Here is a 19,291-nt window from a genome sequence, read left to right on the forward strand (position 1 = left end):
GAAAAAAATTACAGGGCGGCATAAGCCGTCCCTATGGCAGTGAAAGGGTTAATTAGGTAGTTTTACAGATGAGTGTCGCCCGATTAACATGCATACTTGCGTATATTATTTTTTATCTTTTTTAATATGTAAGTTAATAACTGGACAACTTATTGCTCTATTACGCCTTTATTGAAGTAGATAATATTTTACAGTTCCTGTATTTGTTAAACCTCTTGGAAATGACAAGACAGCAATGGGTAAATAATTGCTTTCAAAACATTACGATTGTTATTGCTGTTGTTTTATATTTGCACTGGTGTTGAGTTAACTAACTATTAATCGTCGAAAAACGTGTAATTAGAACATTAAGTTGCACCGTTTCGATGGTAATTATATAAATATCTTGACTTTTTCTTTGGCAATCCTACGCAAAGTCTGTATATTCGATTTGTATTGTCAACAGTTAGTTTTAGGAAATTCGTTATTAAATACTAAAATTAAAAACACTTTGTACAAGTAACTGTTGTATATTAAGTGATGACCTATACTCATTCAAAAATCGATTGTATTTGCCCTTCAAATTTTGGTATTAAGAAAGCTTTTTTTTCTCATTATATTTGCACTTGTTTAGAATTTGAAAAAAAAATTAATACACGAATTGCCTACTATCATTTTCTCACTATTCATTATTTCACGTGTGCACAATCCGTCACATATTTGTATTGCATGACGGTTACATGTTTCAATATTTCACGTGTGGAAGTGAGTCCCTCAATCAGTGTGATATGTGTTTTATCTTTCACGTGGTAAGAATTTTGATATAATTTTCTAATAATATTATCTATATATTTTTTTATTCCTGATAACGGCTTATACAGAGATTAAACTTGCATACTGTTTAAAGTCAAAATTGTAATTGTTACGATTTATTATAAAATTCTTCATTTAAGTTGTAATAATGTACTAGCAATTGTAATGCTCATTGGGTAACGTTTGTTGTAAGTTTACATTCTAGAATTTGTTATTGATACAGAGTTAACATATACCACAGTGTGCGACTTATCATAAAATGTTATTTAAAATTTTGTTTCTTTTTTATCTTTAAAGTACATGGTACTCAGTACATTGGCTTCACCGACGGGAAGCTCGAGGATTACCTGTTCAGAGACGAATCGTTTACGAGCCTACGAGGCGGTTACATGAACACCCAAGCCCCACCAGTTGCAACAAAAATTAAGATCGCAAATATTCAAGAGAATGAATACCTGTATGGTTTGCAGTCTCCAAGACCTGAAAGCGGAGATTCTGCACTGACGGCAAGATCAATAATTAGTGTGTCAGATCTTTTAACAACTGACACCAAAAACATGCCCCTTGGAACTGATTTTACACCGAGAGCCACTGGAAAGTGTCTTCAAGTCGCAAGATTTAGAGAGGAATTCAGGCAGCCAAGCCCAACTGGCAGTGCATCCCCAATGTTACATAGAGCATGTACCCCTGTTTCGGAAATAGAAAACGATCTACCACCTGTTGGAGAAGCAAGATATAGATTATAAATAATGATGACCATGCAAAAAAATCTGGAAACAAAGTGATCCCTCGGAAGCATTAATCACAACAAAATTACAAGAGAATTGCAGACTCGGTTTGATTGAGTCTGTACATGAAATTAACACGAACGAATACTACTGAGATACATCGTTGTCAGACATACAACTATCACAGCATACCAGCACTATATATACATACAACAATTGCGAACATATGCGTGTAAACAGTTCAGAACTTGAAAAGGACAAAATATGATATTTGGACTTATTTCGCAATGAAAACTATATGCTGTGCTTTTAATAAAAATTTTATCTCAACATACTAAGAAATTGTGTTACCAGCAAGTTTATTAGAAGACTTTCGTATATTCCAACATTTTTAAATTGTTTAACAATTATTGATATATATGTTTTTTATTAAAATATTTAAAATTTGGTTTTGTTGAAACCGAGAACGATAATAAATTTTTGAAATGTTACTTTATGTCTACATGAGCTAAAGGGACTTCACTTAGGTTTTTTATATGACAGGGCTTTTCGAGATTTAATGATTTCCATTTGATGAGACCAAAACATTTAAGATCATTCACTCTCTCCGTTTTTTGTAGAATATTTTTTCTTTTTGTTATAAATCACTCAAATAGAAGGTTGCACTTTAATCGGGCTCAGATTTTTTCCATATCGTTCTACTTTAAAAGCCTCAGGTGATTTAAGTAAAAAATTCAAATTTTATGTTTTTAGGCTTTTGGACTTATAGCACTGGAGTTCCTTTAAATACAATTTTGTGTGTTTGCTTGCGTGCGATGATAAAAAACAACTCGGCATGTGTGTTTTCCCATCAAATCTCGTAGTACTTATAAAATTCAACAGTAACAACTTATTTAATTAGTATTAATAGAATAAATAATAGATTTGCTTTAATTCTAAATATGAAACATGTTGGAAAGTATTTGATTCATTATTGCATTTGCTTTTTCATAAGTTTGTCGTAAATGTGTTATATTTATTGTTTTAAAAAATCCTTCATATTATTTACAGAGTAAGTAGCTCGTTAATCATTTGATTGAAGTGTTTGTTGTAAAAGAGTGTCTCACCCATTCAAGCGAAACTTTCTTTGCTTAATTTACTGTTTTAGGAATCGTGATTGGTCTATCTAGTTATTTAAATCAACATATGGTTTGAAGATTGAAGCATGAATTTCTGTTTAATTCATGGGAAGTTTGAATATTATACTATTTTTTTCCTGCCGTGTATGCTTGCCTATTTTCTAATAAACACTGTGATATTTGCATATTTACTCTCCGATTTCTTCTTCATTCCACGGTAAAAAAACCATATAGCTATATATGTGTGTGGTTAAACTGTCATTATAATCAGGTGTCCGTTCGTGCCTGAAATAATGCACGGACGGGCAACTGAGTTTTTCTTCGATCAGTAAAGCTGGAAATTCGCCTTATTAATATTTGATAATACGTGTACTGGTCGGATTCATAAGGCATTGATCAAACGTAAAAAAAAATCTAGGCCACATGAAAATGCATTTTGTCTTAAAATGACGGAAAGATTAGTCATTAAAAGGTTTATCAATTACCCGTAGTAAAATACAGGCCTTTCAATGTTTTCATGAATCACTTTTAATGTATATGTATATTTCGTTTTACCAATCACTTGTAAGTGTTCGTTTTAACGTCTTTTATGTTAATTTTCTTTTCCAAGAGTGGCATTATCAAAGTGCTTACCATTTCAAATATATCTAGGAGAGACACTATGTCTTTTAATATAATTATATTAACTAATAACATGTGCAATCTTTCGTATGGCATTTCACAAAAGCAATTCCTATAAGTCATAATATCAATACGGTATCTATCACAGTGCTATTATCATAAGTATTTAACTTTGCAAACGAAAACCACCATCAGTTTGAATCGCCTGAATAAATGGATTAGCAACCCACGGCATTGAAATAACGGTCAGAATCCAATTAAACCATTAAAAGCAAGGTCAGAATGGTGGAACCTGTCTGTTTTAAACAAATACAATTTAAAAGAAATCCGGCCTAAAGAAATAACAGTCTATTTGTTTGTAAATTAAACTGAAAATAACGTTTCACAAAAGCTGTTCACAAATCCAAAAACACAGCAACAGGCGCAGCTATATTTATGTTTAACAAACTTTTAATCTGTATGTAAACAAAACCAACAGTTGGAACGTTTATGAGGATTAATTACATCTCAATAATATTTTGTATTGATTTGAAATTAAACATTTCTTCAAACAAGAAACCCAGCTACTTGAATGGTGGAACAAAAAAAGTATCAAATACTGTGGTCCGGGAGAGACTCTTCTGAACATTTTAAATCTTCAATTATAAGAAATTTTATTTAAAAATATAGACGGCCCTCTAAATGCATTAGCCCTCTGTTTAAAAAGGGGTGGTAAAAATTTATCCCTAGTTCGGGAAAAAAGGTTTAAAGTTAAATTTTTTTGGAAAAGTTCAATGGGGGGGACAGGGAAAAAAAAAGGGTTTTTTAAAAAAAAAGGGAAAAATTTGAAAAAAAAAATTCTTTTTTTTAAAATGTACTGGGGCTAGATTTTTTTTTTATTAATATAAGCTATATTTCCTCAAACCTAAGTATTTAAAAAGTTGCCAAAATTTGACAAATTAAGTCATAGGTTTTCCTTAAATTTATGAATATAGAAAAAAAAAAATTTTCTTTTTTTCCCTCTAAAAAGGGTCAAAGGCTAAAAAGTAAAATTTTTTTGGATGAAACATTTTTTTGGGTGGACCTCTAAAAAAGATTTTTTCAAAAAATTTAGTCCGGGGGTAAAAATTTTCGCCCGGGCCCCCACGGGCATAGAGATCCATATAAATAAAATAAAAAATATTTATAGTAAAAAAAAAATTTTCTTCTGAAAGGGAAAGGGTTTGAGAGCGAAAATTTTTGGTAAAACATTGCCTTGGTGGGACCTCTTTTCAAATTTATTAAAATTTAATCTTCTTTTTCCCCGCCCGGGGGGGGGTTTTCAAAATTTTAAAACCCTCCCTAAAAGGGCTAAATAGGTTTTGCTTTTGGGGTATAAAATAAAGTTTTTAAAAATCTTTTTTGGGGGTTTTTTTTTTAGGGGGAAACCCCAAAAATTTTTGTTAAAAAATTTTTAAAGCGGGGGGGTAAAAATTTGGTTTCTCCCCGGGGGAAGTTTTTGGGTTTTAAATATGTCTAAAAATATTGGAAAATTTATGGGAAAAAAGCCAGGCATAAAACCCTTTGGGAAATCAACGGGGAAATTTTTTCTTTTTTTTACTTTATAACAAAGACTAAAAAAAAACTTCTCTGGAGGGGCTTACTGTTTGGAAATGAAACATTTTTCTTACGCCCTTTTTTCAAAGCCCTTGGGTCCCCAATTTGAAATTTCCCAGTGAACTAAAGTGCCCCAAACTTTTTCTTTTTTTTAAACAGCTTACAAAATTTTGGACCATGTTTTACAGTTTGGGAAATGTAAATAAAATTTTGACATCAGTGCCCTTTTGGTTTGACATAGTGATTTTTTTGTTGTTTTTTGTTTTTTTTTTTTTTTACTTACATTTAAAATTTTTTTACTATGTGAAACTTTTCGGGTTTTGGAATTAAAATTTCTATTGTCAAATTTTTTAAGTATTGCCCTATGACTTTTTTTTTGGGGTTTTTTGTTTTTTTTTTTGTTTTTTTTTTAAAACATGTGAAGTTTTAAGTAAAATTAAAATTTAAAAATTTTTTAACCTGAATTTTAAATTTTTTGTTAATTATTTTTTTTTTGGATTTTTACAAAAAAAATTTAAAACTTTTTCCTTTCGGCCCCGCCCTTTTAATTAAAAAATCCCAGGTTTTTTTTTTTTGTCCTGGGTGAGCGCTGTTTCGGGGGGGCTGCGTTTTTTTGAAGGTTGGTTAAATTGTAATTTCTTATTTTGTTTTGTTTTGGTTGCACAGGTACCTCGTATAAAAGGCGACAAAACCGGTTTAAGGGCTTTTTTTCCGAGAAGATTCCCAAAGCCCCCCTGAAATTTAATTAAAGGCCCGGCACCTGTTTTGACTTTTTGGGCTCTTTAAAAAAAAGCGCCCAAACTTCAGGTATGTCAAAACTTCTCCCTGCGTATCAAAAACGCCAGAACCCCAATGTGTCCGCCCCATACCCCAAAGGGGGCCTCCATCATTGGGAAACGAATGCTAACCGCTTTTTTTAGACCAAGACCTACCAACGTTTGGGTTTCCCAAAAATCAGGGGTTTAATTTCCCAAAAACGCTAAAAACTTCATCAAAAACCCTCAAGGGCTTCGTCCCCATTCTTTCCCTATCCCGACCCCAAGAGTCCAAATTCCGCCTGTTGGGCAAAACGACAACTCTACATGACCTGGAAACCCCATTTTAAAAACCCCCGGGCAGAAAAAGGGCTGATATAACGAAAAAAAATAACTCTTATTAATTTTAATTTTTTAATATTTGTTAAAAGAGTTTGGTATCTTTAATTCATCTACTTTTTTAAAAACCCTTTTTTTTATTTCTAAGCAGAAAGACATAAGAAAAGCCCGAAAAATTTTAAAAAAAAAAAACTTTAAAAAAATCCATAATTTAGCATGGGAAAGAGTTTATTTATTTTATGTCTCTTTGAAAATTTTAAAGTTAAAAAATTTTTGAAAGGGAAATATAAAAGGTTTTTTTTTTGATACTAATTTTCTATTTAAAGTAAAAAATAAAAATTTCATAATGAGCTTTCCCTTTGAATATTAAAAAAAAAAAGCCTAGGAACAACGTTTTATTGGTCAAAATCAAAAAATTTTAATTTTAAAAAAAACCAACCAAATTTTTTTCTAATGGTTTTTGGGGATCCCCTTTTTTTTCAATTATCACTTTTTATCCCAGGATTCAATATGTTTTTCTTTCTTTTTTCTTTTTTTTTTTTTTTTTAAAAAATTTAGAATGAAGCTTAAATTATTTTTGGGCGTTTTAGCTGACTGACTTTCTAACAGAATAAAAAATTTTTTTTTTCCCGTTTTGAAAATAGGGTTCCAAAAGAACTGAACACACCAAATCAAACAATATTCAAAAATTAAAATTTACAATGTTTTTCCGGGGTTTTTCTGGGGTTTGGCGGTTTTTGTTTTCGGATTTTAAGATGCAAAACAAAATTTATTTGTAAAAAAGATGACAAGAAGTTTAATATTCGAACGCCCCTTCAAAAAAGCTTGTCTCTTTTTTCGAGAAAGAAAATCACCTTTGTAAAATTTCTAAACTCACGTCACTTTCATGGCTTGGCTTTCTAAAAATGTGCATTAAATATTTTCGAATTTGAAAAGTTTTTCTGAAAAGTGGTGAAATATACTAAAGCTGTGATATTTAACGTTGGTTGTGTTTCCTTTCTGTACTATACAAATGTATTTAAACTAGATTCAGTATTATTAGCTTCCCATTTTTCTCTATGTGTATTATTCTTTAAAAAATAGTTGTAGTAGAAAAAAAATATAAAAGAGATAATTTTCCATATTTAAATACCTGTAGTAGGTTTAAAAGTAAAAAATAAAGCAATTTTTTTAAAATTTTTTCCCCCCTTTTTTAAAACCTTATTAGTATTTTTTTTTTTGGGATTTTTGTTTAACCCAATAGGGTTTTAAAACAGCTTCCTATTTATTGTTTTTTTTTTCCCTCATGAAACCAATCCTTTAAATTTTTCTATTTTTTTTAAACTTAAAAAAACATTTTAAAAAAAGTAAAAAAAGTGTGGTTTTTTAACCTTTTGGCAGGGGTTAAAGATTTGAAAAAAAAATTTTTTTCGTTCCCTTTGTCTTTTAAAATGAAAGTCAAAGATTTAAAATTAAAGTAGGGAAATGGTTTGAAAATTTTTTAAAAAAATCGTTCCCCTAAAATAAAATTTAAAAAGTGCATTAGTGGGCCCCGGGAGGAAAAGATTTAATACATTTCAGATTTGAAAAAGTTTTAATTCATTTTTGCGTCAGAATAACTTTAAAAATTTTACGATTAGTCGGTGTTAAAACCCACCTATATTAAAATTTTTTCCCCCCCCAAAAATTGTAAAAAAAACAGCCTTTTTTTTCCCATTTTTCCTTTGTTTTTTTTCGGGTTTCTGGGATTTTAAATTTTTTTCCGTTTTTTTTTTAACAAAATTTTTTAAAACAAAATTTTTCAAAGGTCATTTAAATTTTTTTCCTGCGAAAAAGAATTCCACCCTTTAAAAAGGTAAATTTTTTTCAAGTGAAAAAATTTTTAAATTTTTTTTGTTTTCAATTCTATCTACATAAATTTAATTTAAAAAACTTTTTCGAAAATCTGTGACAGGTTAACGGCGAGTTCAAGTGAAACGGTGATGCGTTAAACCGATTTCAAGGTGTCCAAAATTACAAAAGGGCCCATTTCAACGGAAATTACGTCAGCTATTTTTTTGAACTCGTGTTCCAATGACGTCAGGAGAGTTCTGTTATGTGTACCATCGTCAGTAAGGATTAATACAACATTTTTAGCTGATGGTCGGTCACCGGCTCTGGATCTGAGTGCATGATGGGTCACATATTTTAATCGCAACATCGATATCTCCGCTTCCGCCGTGCAAAGATAAGTGAGCTTAAGGCTCTGACAAACTGAATCTTTGGAATGAAGGTCATCCAGATCGAATATATGTCTAGACGAACTTGCAAACATGCCAAGAGACACATGTATTCAGCGTGTTAATGGGCAATGGGGAAAACTACAGTCATGTAAAAATTGCTCAACCTCCGCTTTGGTACCTTCTGACACTGGTCGACTCATCTATTACAATTACAAGGTCTATTACACAACCTGAAAATCAATTATTTTAACATTTGAGCCGCGTCACGACAAAACCAAACATAATGGGTTTGCGACCAGCATGGATCCAGACCAGCCTGCGCATCCGCGCAGTCTGATCAGGATCCATGCTGTTCGCTATTGGTTTCTTTACTTGTTATAGGGTCTGTAAGCGAACAGCATGGGTCCTGATTAGACTGCGCGGATGCGCAGGCTGGTCTGGATCCATGCTGGTCGCAAACGCATTACGTTGGTTTTGTCGTGACACGGCTCATTTATACTTTCAGTCAATGATGTGTGTCTTTCACGTTGTATTTATGTTAATATGTCGATTTGTTGATTATACAATTTATTTAATCATGTTTATAAAGTACTCTGTCGATGAACGTTTTCACGATTGTTGTTAAAAGTATAAAATTTCCCAACAGGATTAATAATACCTTTCATATGTTGCAGTTTGGATCGAAATATCCGCCCAAGGGGACATGCCCATGGACGGGTTCCCGAGGGGCGGATATTTCGATCCGAACCGCAAACATATGTCAGATATTTTTTCTTACATATACTACCATATGTCGTTATATTTTAAACTCTTTACCTTAATAAAACAATTATTTTCCGTGGACATTATGTCATTACACCCGTAACTATTTTCTTATAACAACGTATGAAATTACAACTTCATTCATAATGGGTAAATTACGTCATCTAAAGAGTGCCATTGTACGGCACGTAACTTATATGGCGCTCCCATGCTAGAAGAAATTTCCGTCAACAGAAACGCCGGTCTGAAGTACAAGAAAATCAGGGATGGCTATTGGAAGCGCTTTTCCAATTTAAATTTTGGTTTTTGCACTTTTGTATATATATTCGTGACTCAAGGCGCCAAGTAAAATACCTGAGTGCAATGACCACCACGGTAGTTTTATTATCAAAAAATAGCTGGCGAATTGCATCGCATTAGCATGTGAAGAGCATGACGAAATCGGTAAGTTTTATGCCCTGAGTACTCGCACTTAATATGCATCATTAACAATCTATCAATTACAATATACATCAACGGAAATGACCATTAAATCCTATTTATGTAGCATTATAATTGACAACTTGACATGAGTCCATGCTCCTTTCAAATATTGTAACCACCGTCATCGTGTTAAAGGCGACGAACACGTAATTGTTCAAATGCTGAAAAAATATATCAAATCTTAGTTATTGTGATTCTTCAGAAATGAAGAAGTTTATGTCTATACATATGGTGCAAGTTACCAGTCGGCCTTGTTGTTGTTGGTTTTGTCGTTGGTCTTGTTGTTGTTGTTGTTGTTGGAATAGCCGTGGTAAATACTTCTGGTTTTGTTGTTAAGGTTTCCGGATAATTACAGAGGTCGTCCGAACAACATGTTATTGAAACGTCACGTGCATCTTTGCTACGCTTTCCGAATGCACTTAAACTACTCCATGGGTCATCACACGTCTGGCATGTAAAGAGTAAAATATAATATATAATTTATTTATTCAAATATGTCATTGTTTTGTTGTTATATTTTCTAGTTACTAATAAAAACAAAGGTTAAGAAAGCTATATATGTATGAAATATTTGTGCGCACTTGTAGTCAACGTACTGGGTTCTGCAGTAAAATTGAAATGTTCTGCATAGGAAAGAAGGGAGATAGCATCGAGAAAGGACACTGGGGTCGTACTCTGCATTATGTACATATGACGTCAACATACTCGAACGAATAAAATTTTCTTCTTTAGTTAATAATGTTTAAATAATGATTTTCGAGTATGTGAGAGGCTTATTACCTGAAAAGGGGAGCGCTGAACGTGTCATTATTGGTCATAAACGTAGCAATATATGTAAACAAAGTATTATTTTGATTTTCATACAAACAAACTAAATCACTGTGACTGTACTAATTTCCAGAAAGTAACAAACGCGAAACATTACACGGGTAATTGACAATGACTCCATTTTGTTCAGCAAATTGTATTTCATATTTAAAAAGAAAAGCATTTGAAATATCTTCTTACCACTTTGTCTGCGCATGTCATTTCATATTCGTGATGTCCATCCAATGCAGATTTTAATTCCTTCTTCATACAAATCTGTAGAAATACTAAATATAAATATATGTACACTTAGGCTTTCCTTTAAAATGAATATAGATATTGAAGTTCTGTTTCCGTTTAATGAACGCAGGGGCAAAAAGTGACTCGACTTCAGCTCGAGAACTCGGCAAGGAGGCACTGGCGTATGTGCCGATACGCAAAAAAAAAACACACTGAATAGAATGTAAAAAAGGATTATATTGTGGGCTAAGAAACAGTTTGGTGGCTGCTTATTGCTGCTTTATACTCAAAATGAGTTCATGTACATCATTTGAAATATTTGAACCATGTACATTTACTCACCTCTCCTTCAGCGCACTTCATTGTTGTATTACAAAGATGGTAGTCTTTCACTGTCGCGTTACAATGATAGCAGGTCACGGCTGTAAACATTGGATTTAATTAAAATAACGTTTATATATAAATATATGTATCTTAAGCATATCAACTAAATGTGCCCTTATTTCTCTCCTTTTTCTTTTTTTTTTCTACCTACATAATTTACAATTTTCCCAGACTGATCTTGTTTCACTTCATTTTGGTTTGTAACTATCTTTGTATCTGACTCTGTAATTTAGTCTTTACGACATTGTGAATACATACATATCATGTTGACGTACAAATAAGCATTAAAGTGCGTATGATAGAAAATATCTCATTACTTAAAAAGAAAACAATATAGTGTATGGAAAGCGGTATGGGACCCTTCCGCCGTTACTACATAATTCAATGTAAATTTCTAATGACGGAAATCCGCCGTTAGAAATACCCGCTCCGCCATAAGCTATCCACTCCGCCGTAATACTTGTCCGGCCGAAAGATTCCGCCGTTATAATGTAACTCAAATGAACTGACGGAAATCCGCCGTTAAAAAACCCGCCCCGGCGTAAAAAAATTCCTGCCCCGCCGTCAACTATCTACTCCGCCGTTATATAACTGTCCAAACGCTACTCAGTCATTAACTCGACTAACTCAACCTATTGATCAACCGTCTAAATTTTCCGATATTAGAGCTACCGTCGCTACATCGAAATTACAACGCCGAATCGCTCGTATGATTTATGCTACTCTGACGGAAATCAGTTCTATTCTGTTCTAGTATGTATACTGACGGGTTTTTACACCGCAAAACAGTTCGGCCGAATTGTTACTAAAAATAGTCATTTTCCGCTGAAATGATGAGGTTTGAACTGAATTGATCAGAAACCCGCCGTAAGCTACCATTAATATTCATATCCAAAGAGCGGGATTTGTGAAATGTTTTCATTGTCGATGCAAATATAACTCCCCCTCTTCCAGCAATCGTAACAACTCGGCAATCTCCGTCAAGTTCGGAGATCTTGAAGTCGCCCGAGGTGTTCCGAGTGCAGTACAACAACAACAACCACAAACACAAGAAACCATTACGAAATTTTGGAAATATAGATTGTAATGTTAGATTTATTTGACAAGACTATATTTGTCAGATCTCAATAAGTGAAGTAGTGAGTACCAATGATCAGATTTACGTTTTGTTTCTAACACGGCTATAAACTGTTAAATTCGTGTTTTAAATAGGTCCTAAATTGCCAAGAAAGTGGGTGGGGTGACAGCTGATTTTTTTTTATTTCAGGAGCATATTAAAATTTTGTTTTATAAAACTTATTCTGTTACGAACTATATGTGAATTCCACATCTTAATTGTCAATGATTGACTGACTTATATAAATACTGTACAGTACGGTACAGTTTAAAGAAAATGAAACTCTAAAAGAAAATGAAACTGCCACTCTGTGCCATACTGTATAGGATATATGTGTGTTTGCTAGGAATTCAGTCATCTGTAAACATGTGTATTTCTCAAAATAAGGAAATGAATTTTCCACCAAGCTGAAAAAATAAGGGGAAGGGCTATGTTCAAGTGTTTAAAAAAACTGTGATCTTCGAAAAAATCCATCCAATTCAGTAATCGCATGAATATTGCACTACAAAATGGGTTCAGTAATTAACTTGGAAGGACAAGAAAACATCTCTATGCATGTCTCATATCCATGTCTTGGAATCCGACCTTAAAAACTTAATCTCTGACTTGATATCTCTTCTTAACTAAGATAATTTCAAACAGTACACTGCCGACCTTTTTTAATTTCTGTTTGTTAGTGATGGTACCTCTGAATACTTTTATAGTAATTTATTCCTAAAAAGGTTTATAAACTAAACAATCAATCATTGATTAAGTAAAACTTTACTTACTATGATTAAAATGAAACAATGATTTAAAATAATGACAACTGGTCATATGTTTACATTAGCAGTGGAAAACTGGAAACATTTAAGTGTTACATGAAAGTATGTATAAAACATACTCGGCTCTATATTTACCATTGATGGCAGCATAAATGGAATGCGCCTATCATTGACTTTTACATTGAGCATTTTAGACATGCCCAAAATACTAGCTTTGCCTCCGTTTTCTTTTGTGATATGTAAACATAATAATGATGTTCATGCCAGCAGTCTGAACTTCCTTGTTTATAAACTCATCAGAAAAAGACAAGCAGTCTTTCATGTTTCTGCTTGTACTGCTTCATATTTTACTTGTAAATACAAGCCAACAAGTGTACTTATTGATCTGAAATTGTGAATTTCTGTATTCTGCAATCAAGTATTTAAAGGTACATACAATAGTATACAAAGTCATGTATTTTGTATTAAAATTTGACTTTAACATGTTTTGTTGTCATGCTGTTCCCTCAACACCCCCTATATTGAGGCATGTGGCCCACTGGACCCTCTTTGAGACAAAGCTAGATTGAACACAGTCACTGGAATTTATTCAGTGATTTTTTTACTTTTTTCGCAACAACCTATACCCCTGAAATTGTGAATTTTTAGCGCGATAATCTGTCAAATTGTGAAAAAAATCAAACAAGAATATATCATCACCTGTAGTCACTTTATTCATTCATTTTAATAATTTATTCATGACATAGTTTCAGCTTTTCTTCTTTTTATTCCCTCAAATATATCAAATCCAAATTCTCAAGATTGTCATTTGTCAGTTTATTATTTTGTTTGGTACTGGGGGAAAAGCAATGCTGCCAATTGTGATTTTTTTTACACATTTTTGTGAATTTTTTATGTATTTTTGGCATTGGGAAGAGGCCTTATTTTGGGGTCAAATCAATCCCAAAAAAAATCAACTATTAAATTATAAACAATTATTGATGTACATGCATCATTGAAATATAGTAAGTTAGTATCGACAATATTTTGTCATGCCATATCGAATATATGTCAAATGTTCAAATATCATTTGCAAATTTGCTCTGAATTACAACTTAAAATTAAGTTTGTAAGGCGTTGTTTTCCACTGTGGCCAGATACAAATTATTTGTTGCACACAATACATTTAATTCAAAGTAATATATTTACTATTTAAATATGTATCCCTATTAAAATGTGGTTTGCCATCATTAGCAATAGTAAAATGACATCATGCAAAAGTGGCAAGGTGATTAGAGTTTAGACAACAGACTATATACATAACTTCATTAAAGGTGTCCCTTTTTACTAGTACCCAGGAACATTTTTAGAAAAAAAAACATTGTGTCCAATGATAATGCCTTGTATTAACTTTAAAACTTAGATTAATGAAATATTTGGGGCTCCCCTTGAGTAAGAAATCTGGTCTTGAAAAATTTCAATAGCTTCCTTGTATGAATCTTAAAATATAATTTTTTCTCTTTTTACATCATAGATATAACTTTATTTTCAGGATTTGTTTGTTCATGCCTGTCAGAAATTTCTTTTTGAAGAAACCAACAAATGGGGCCAGGAAATTCATTATTTTTGCTTTGGAAGCCTAAGCAAAAAATTTTCATGATGTCTTAAAACTTCTAAGATTTTAGAGGGAGGTAAGATGGGTTCACAAGGATTATCACAAACTGCATGCTTTTTTGGGATATTTTGGGCACTAAATTAACTGCCTCTGTTTACAGATAAAGAAAAATTGTCCAGTCAGTGAATAAGTTGACAGTGGCTTCTTCTTTTATCATTGAAAAAGTGACAGTGACTTTCTTCTTTATCCCAATATAAAATGTAAAGTAAAATTTAATATATTTGACCATTGAATCTTTATAATGACTTTTATTGTCCAGGAATTTCAAATATTAAAAGTCGAACTTTGACCCAAAACCCTTTGTTATTTATGTGGCAGATTTGATTTACACTTTGGACAAAAAAAACCCTTATTACCAAACCTAACAATGCTGAGGTATTCTGATATGAAACCTTTGACATGAAGAAAGGTTTAAAATTAATTATTGAATTTGCTTAAATTGTCATTCTTTTGTTATTTATGTACATATTTGATTCATTACTTGTACAAGAGAACACATATGCAAACCTACATTTTGAATCTTTTATTTTTGACATTGACATTTAATTGACATTAACAATTCAAGGACAAATTATTGAAATTTAACTAAAATTGTCAAGACTTTGGTTATTTGTTGGATTTGTTCATTTTTAGCTCATCTGTCACACAAAGTGACAGGTGAGCCCTTTTGATGATCGCTTTTCGTCTGGCGTCTGTCCGTAAACTTTTGCTTAAAAAATGATATCTGCTCATAAACCACTAAGCCAATTTCATCCAAACTTCACAGGAAATGTTCCTTTGGTGGTCACCTTTTAAAAATTGTTCAAAGAATTTAATTCCCATGCAGAAACCCCCTCTGGTTGCCATGGCAACCGAAAGAAAAATCTTTAAATATCTTCTTTAAAAGAACCCAAAGAGCTAGAGCTTAGATATTTGGCATGAAACATCTTCTAATGAGTGTCTACCAAGTTTGTTCAAATAAAAGCCCTGGGGTCAAAATTGGCACCGCCCCGGGGGTTATTGATTTCCCTATATGCATATAGTAAAAACTTAAAATATCTTCTTAAAAAAACCCAAAGAGCTAGAGCTAAGATATTTGGCATGAAACATTTTCTAATGAGTGTCTACCAAGTTTGTTCAAATAAAAGCCCTGGGGTCAAAATTGGCCCCGCCCCAGGGGGTCATTGATTTTCCCTATATGCATATAGTAAAAACTTAAAAAATTTCTTTTAAAGAACCCAAAGAGCTAGAGCTAAGATATTTGGCATGAAACATCTTCTTATAAGTGTCTACCAAGTTTGTTCAAATAAAAGCCCTGGGGTCAAAATTGCCCCGCCCCAGGGGGTCATTGATTTTCCCTATATGCATATAGTAAAAACTTAAAAAATCTTCTTTTAAAGAACCCAATGAGCTAGAGCTTAGATGTGTAGCATGAAACATCTTCTTATGGGTGTCTACCAAGTTTGTTCAAATAAAAGCCCTTGGGTTAAAATTAACTCTGCCGGGGGAGGGGGGGGGAGAAGGTCATTGTTTTTCCTTATATGTGTAAAGCAAAAACTTAACATCATGAAACATCTTCTAATGGGTGTCTTAATTCCAAGTTTGTTCAAATAAAAGCCCTGGGTTTAAACTGGCCCCGCTTCGGGGGGCCTATATACAGGTGAGTGACCTCAGGGCCATCATGGCCCTCTTGTTGGCAAAATAACACATATGGAAAAAAAACTGATATGATGATAATGATTCAAATTTGACTGTGACCTTTAAATGCCCTTGACAATCAAGCTCAATTAAAATTTGTTCAAGGAAGTAATGTTTTTCAAGGATATTGTTTACTCCCATATACTTTCTTCAATGTGTTTGACCTTAAAGATTTTGATATTAGAAAATATTGATAATTCTATACAGTCTTTTAAAAATTTGTAAATATAAAATAAACATGTTTTGTCTTAAAACAAAGAAGATATGTTTAAAATTCTATACACTGAAGGTGATCACAATAATAAATATGAATATATAGTGTCATTTAAAAATTAAAAAAAATTCTGGCAGTTTTTAAAGAAGAGACTAACTTCACTTGACCAGTTATTAGGAAAACACCTTCCCATACATAGTTTATGCATTCTTTTATTCAAATTAAACACATTCAGTAAGAATTTCAATAAATTGCTGTGATTAAAATACTTAACTCAAGGATAAGCATAGTTTATCTTTCAAGTAGGAAAAAGAAAAAGTCAAGCCTGTGCCCACCTGACAGTCACAATAGTTATAATTTCATGATTTTTTTAACTTAGTAAGTATTAATATAGTACATGAAATGTATGTTCATTTATGTGGAAGCATCAAAATGACAGGATGGCTTAAACTTTCTTTTAATTAAACTACATATTATTTTATTTATATTCAGAATTTTGTGTTTTATATAACCTCTTTATTTACAGTTTTTGCTGACAGTCATAGAGTGTGCACAACTTTGAGAGATTGGGGAAGTGTTTCTGCTTTTTCATGTTTTGGTAGTTTTGTGGAAAATATCACATACTGGTGAGTTAGGTCATTATATATGTACAGTTTGTTCTATTTAAAAGATAATAACAATGATAAATATTGTCACATTCAAGCTTCTGTGTTAAGGCTAAGTTGATAAGATGGTTAGCCACTAGAATCCAATTATTTTGAAAGTAAAAGGCATTTTTTTTATGTATCACTATCTAAAAAGATTTTGAATTATCCATATCAGAGCTATTATAAATTGTTTACTTTAATGGTTCATAATTTTTCTACAGGTCACATTATAATCTACATAAAGAACACAAGAGACATAGACAGTTTCAGAGTTTTTACTTTGAAATCATAGAGCTGCATATGATAGAAGAGATATTGGCTACATGTATGTTTTAAAAAATTGGGAAAAAGAGAGATTCTAAAATAACATGAAAAATGAAGACTTTGCTTGAGTCTATCTAAGGAAAAGTGCAACATCCCCTACACCGCCTAACACGGGCTATAGTGGAACTCAGTTCAAATTAATGATCCTGAAGGTCCAGAAAAATATAACAATATTGAAGTGAAGTTTGCGGCAACATTTTACAGCTTGGAATGTGACACCTGCTATTTTGAAGTATAAAACTGGAAAATCTCTCCGGAGCACTGACAACAACTTTCAGCTAGACAAAGTTTAATTTGATTTAATAACTTGTGAAAAATGTGACTGTCAGCCTTTAACTGACTGTATTAAATCTGAAGTATTAACTGCTACATGCCCAAACCTATCTAGCAAAGAATACATGCACTTTTACTAGTTTGGATAAAGCCATTTTCATGTAAAACATTGTTGGATTTGAATTTAAGTTTATTCTACCATACTTTTAAAGTCATACTTATTATTGCTGACCAGTTAAGTTGCCTACCAGGAAGGGCATTCAATGTTACCCACTTTATTAGAACCAAAGTTCAGATACTGGTAATTTAATATATTGATATATAACCAAATTGCAACAGACATCTTGAATAAAGAAAAGTGACAACTGTTTCTTTAACCGCATCAAATCAAAGAAAAACATTTTAAAACTTGTCTTCAAATATAGTAAGCATGTTTATATCAATGATTCTTGGGTGAAAATGGGGTATCTTTTGGTAAAAAGCTAGATAACCAGATTTCATCAAGGAAAAACCTTCTTTATATATTTATTTGATCTTTAAACTTTGTTAGATTTTTTGTATTTATGATATATTGGTTAGGTATAAATATTGCTCATAGCTAAATGTAAAGAAAGCTATACAGGGATTTTTTCAGGAATTTGGGAACATGACCTATAACCCATGGAATTAGGGAATTTCAGCGTTGTTTTGTTAAAAATTGAGAAAAAATGCATGACTGAGATTTTACAGTGATTAAATGGATGCAAACATTTACTGTCTAAGATGGCATCTTCAAATATTTAAGCATTATTACAGTGGAGAAGCCCTTATTTTTTTTAAAAAGATTTTAGAATTTTTATTCAATATTTTTATTTTGTAACTTTCAATTGGGAATTTTTTCCTGTGGATTGGGAAAATAATATACTATTTTCAATTGGGAATATGACCCAATAACTGCTATAAAATAAGCCAAAAAATCCCTGGTGACAGTTTTCTTTAAAATTTAAAACTGTTTTTAGTCCCCTACCGGTTTACCGGAGGGGACTTTAGGTTTACCCTCCGTCCGTCCGTCAGTCCACAAAACTGGATCCCGCGATAGCGCAAAAAGTACAGAAAATATTTTAATGAAACTTGATATATGGATAGATGGCAGTATGGAGATTATGCACGTCTTTTTGTTTTCTTCCTATGTTGAAAATTCTGGTTGCTATGGCAACAAATAGACTGAAAATATGGCAAATTTTACACATAACCTGGATCCCGCGGATAACGCAAAAGTACTGAAAATATTTTTATGAAACTTGATATATTGATAGATGGCAGTATGGAGATTATGCACGTCTTTTTGTTTTTTCTTCCTATGTTGAAAATTCTGGTTGCTATGGCAACAAATAGACTGAAAATATGGCAAAATTTTACACATAACCTGGATCCAGTGATAACACAAAAAGTACTGAAAATATGTTTATGAAACTTGACATATGGGTAGATGGCAGTATGGAAATTATGCACATCCTTTTTTTATCTTCCTATGTTGAAAATTCTGGTTGCTATGGCAACAAATAGACTGAATTTCAAGATTTCTGATTCTAGTTTTAAGTTTTTTCAACTATAAGTTCTTTATTTCTAAGGTATTTTCTTCAAACTTTAAAATATAAGTTGCTTGTCATCAACGGCACATCATATGTGACAAGGTTTACAACTCTAGCACAAAATTTATCAGAATTACCTCCCTTGAACTTAAAATTTTCATGAAAAAAACATTTTTTTTTTTTAATAACATCTTTTTCTAAATGTAATCTACTTATTAAAAAACTTCATATAAATGTTTCTTATT

At 32.1% G+C, this 19,291-nt stretch overlaps 2 protein-coding genes across 2 annotated transcripts; one reads left to right on the plus strand and one right to left on the minus strand.

The window, feature by feature from the left end:
* Nucleotides 1-199: 199 nt before the first annotated feature.
* LOC132720272 (uncharacterized) lies at nucleotides 200-1,551 on the plus strand. The gene is made up of 2 exons (XM_060704370.1): nucleotides 200-239; nucleotides 1,090-1,551. The coding sequence occupies exons 1-2, from the start codon at nucleotides 236-238 to the stop codon at nucleotides 1,536-1,538; spliced, it is 453 nt and encodes a 150-aa protein (XP_060560353.1). The 5' UTR covers nucleotides 200-235; the 3' UTR covers nucleotides 1,539-1,551.
* A 6,737-nt stretch (nucleotides 1,552-8,288) lies between these two features.
* On the minus strand, nucleotides 8,289-10,851 carry LOC132720263 (uncharacterized). The gene is made up of 4 exons (XM_060704358.1): nucleotides 10,764-10,851; nucleotides 10,383-10,457; nucleotides 9,617-9,821; nucleotides 8,289-8,359 (listed from the first exon to the last, which is right to left on the minus strand). Exons 1-4 carry the CDS (start codon nucleotides 10,782-10,784, stop codon nucleotides 8,289-8,291), a joined length of 372 nt encoding a protein of 123 aa, XP_060560341.1. The 5' UTR covers nucleotides 10,785-10,851.
* Between the last annotated feature and the right edge of the window lie 8,440 nt (nucleotides 10,852-19,291).

Source organism: Ruditapes philippinarum, unplaced genomic scaffold, assembly GCF_026571515.1.
Source record: "Ruditapes philippinarum isolate M1 unplaced genomic scaffold, ASM2657151v2 ctg16140_1_1_1_1, whole genome shotgun sequence".
In the NCBI taxonomy this organism is placed as follows: domain Eukaryota; kingdom Metazoa; phylum Mollusca; class Bivalvia; order Venerida; family Veneridae; genus Ruditapes; species Ruditapes philippinarum.

Bases quoted from the DNA above. Each gene is read 5' to 3' on its own strand.
- LOC132720263 (XM_060704358.1), bottom strand. From the start codon at position 10,784: ATGAAGTGCGCTGAAGGAGAG. The intron at 10,458-10,763 runs GTGAGTAAATGT...GTATTTCTACAG, and splicing joins TGAAGTGCGCTGAAGGAGAG to ATTTGTATGAAGAAGGAATT. The intron at 8,360-9,616 runs GTAACTTGCACC...ATTGATTTTCAG, and splicing joins AACAACAACAAGGCCGACTG to GTTGTGTAATAGACCTTGTA.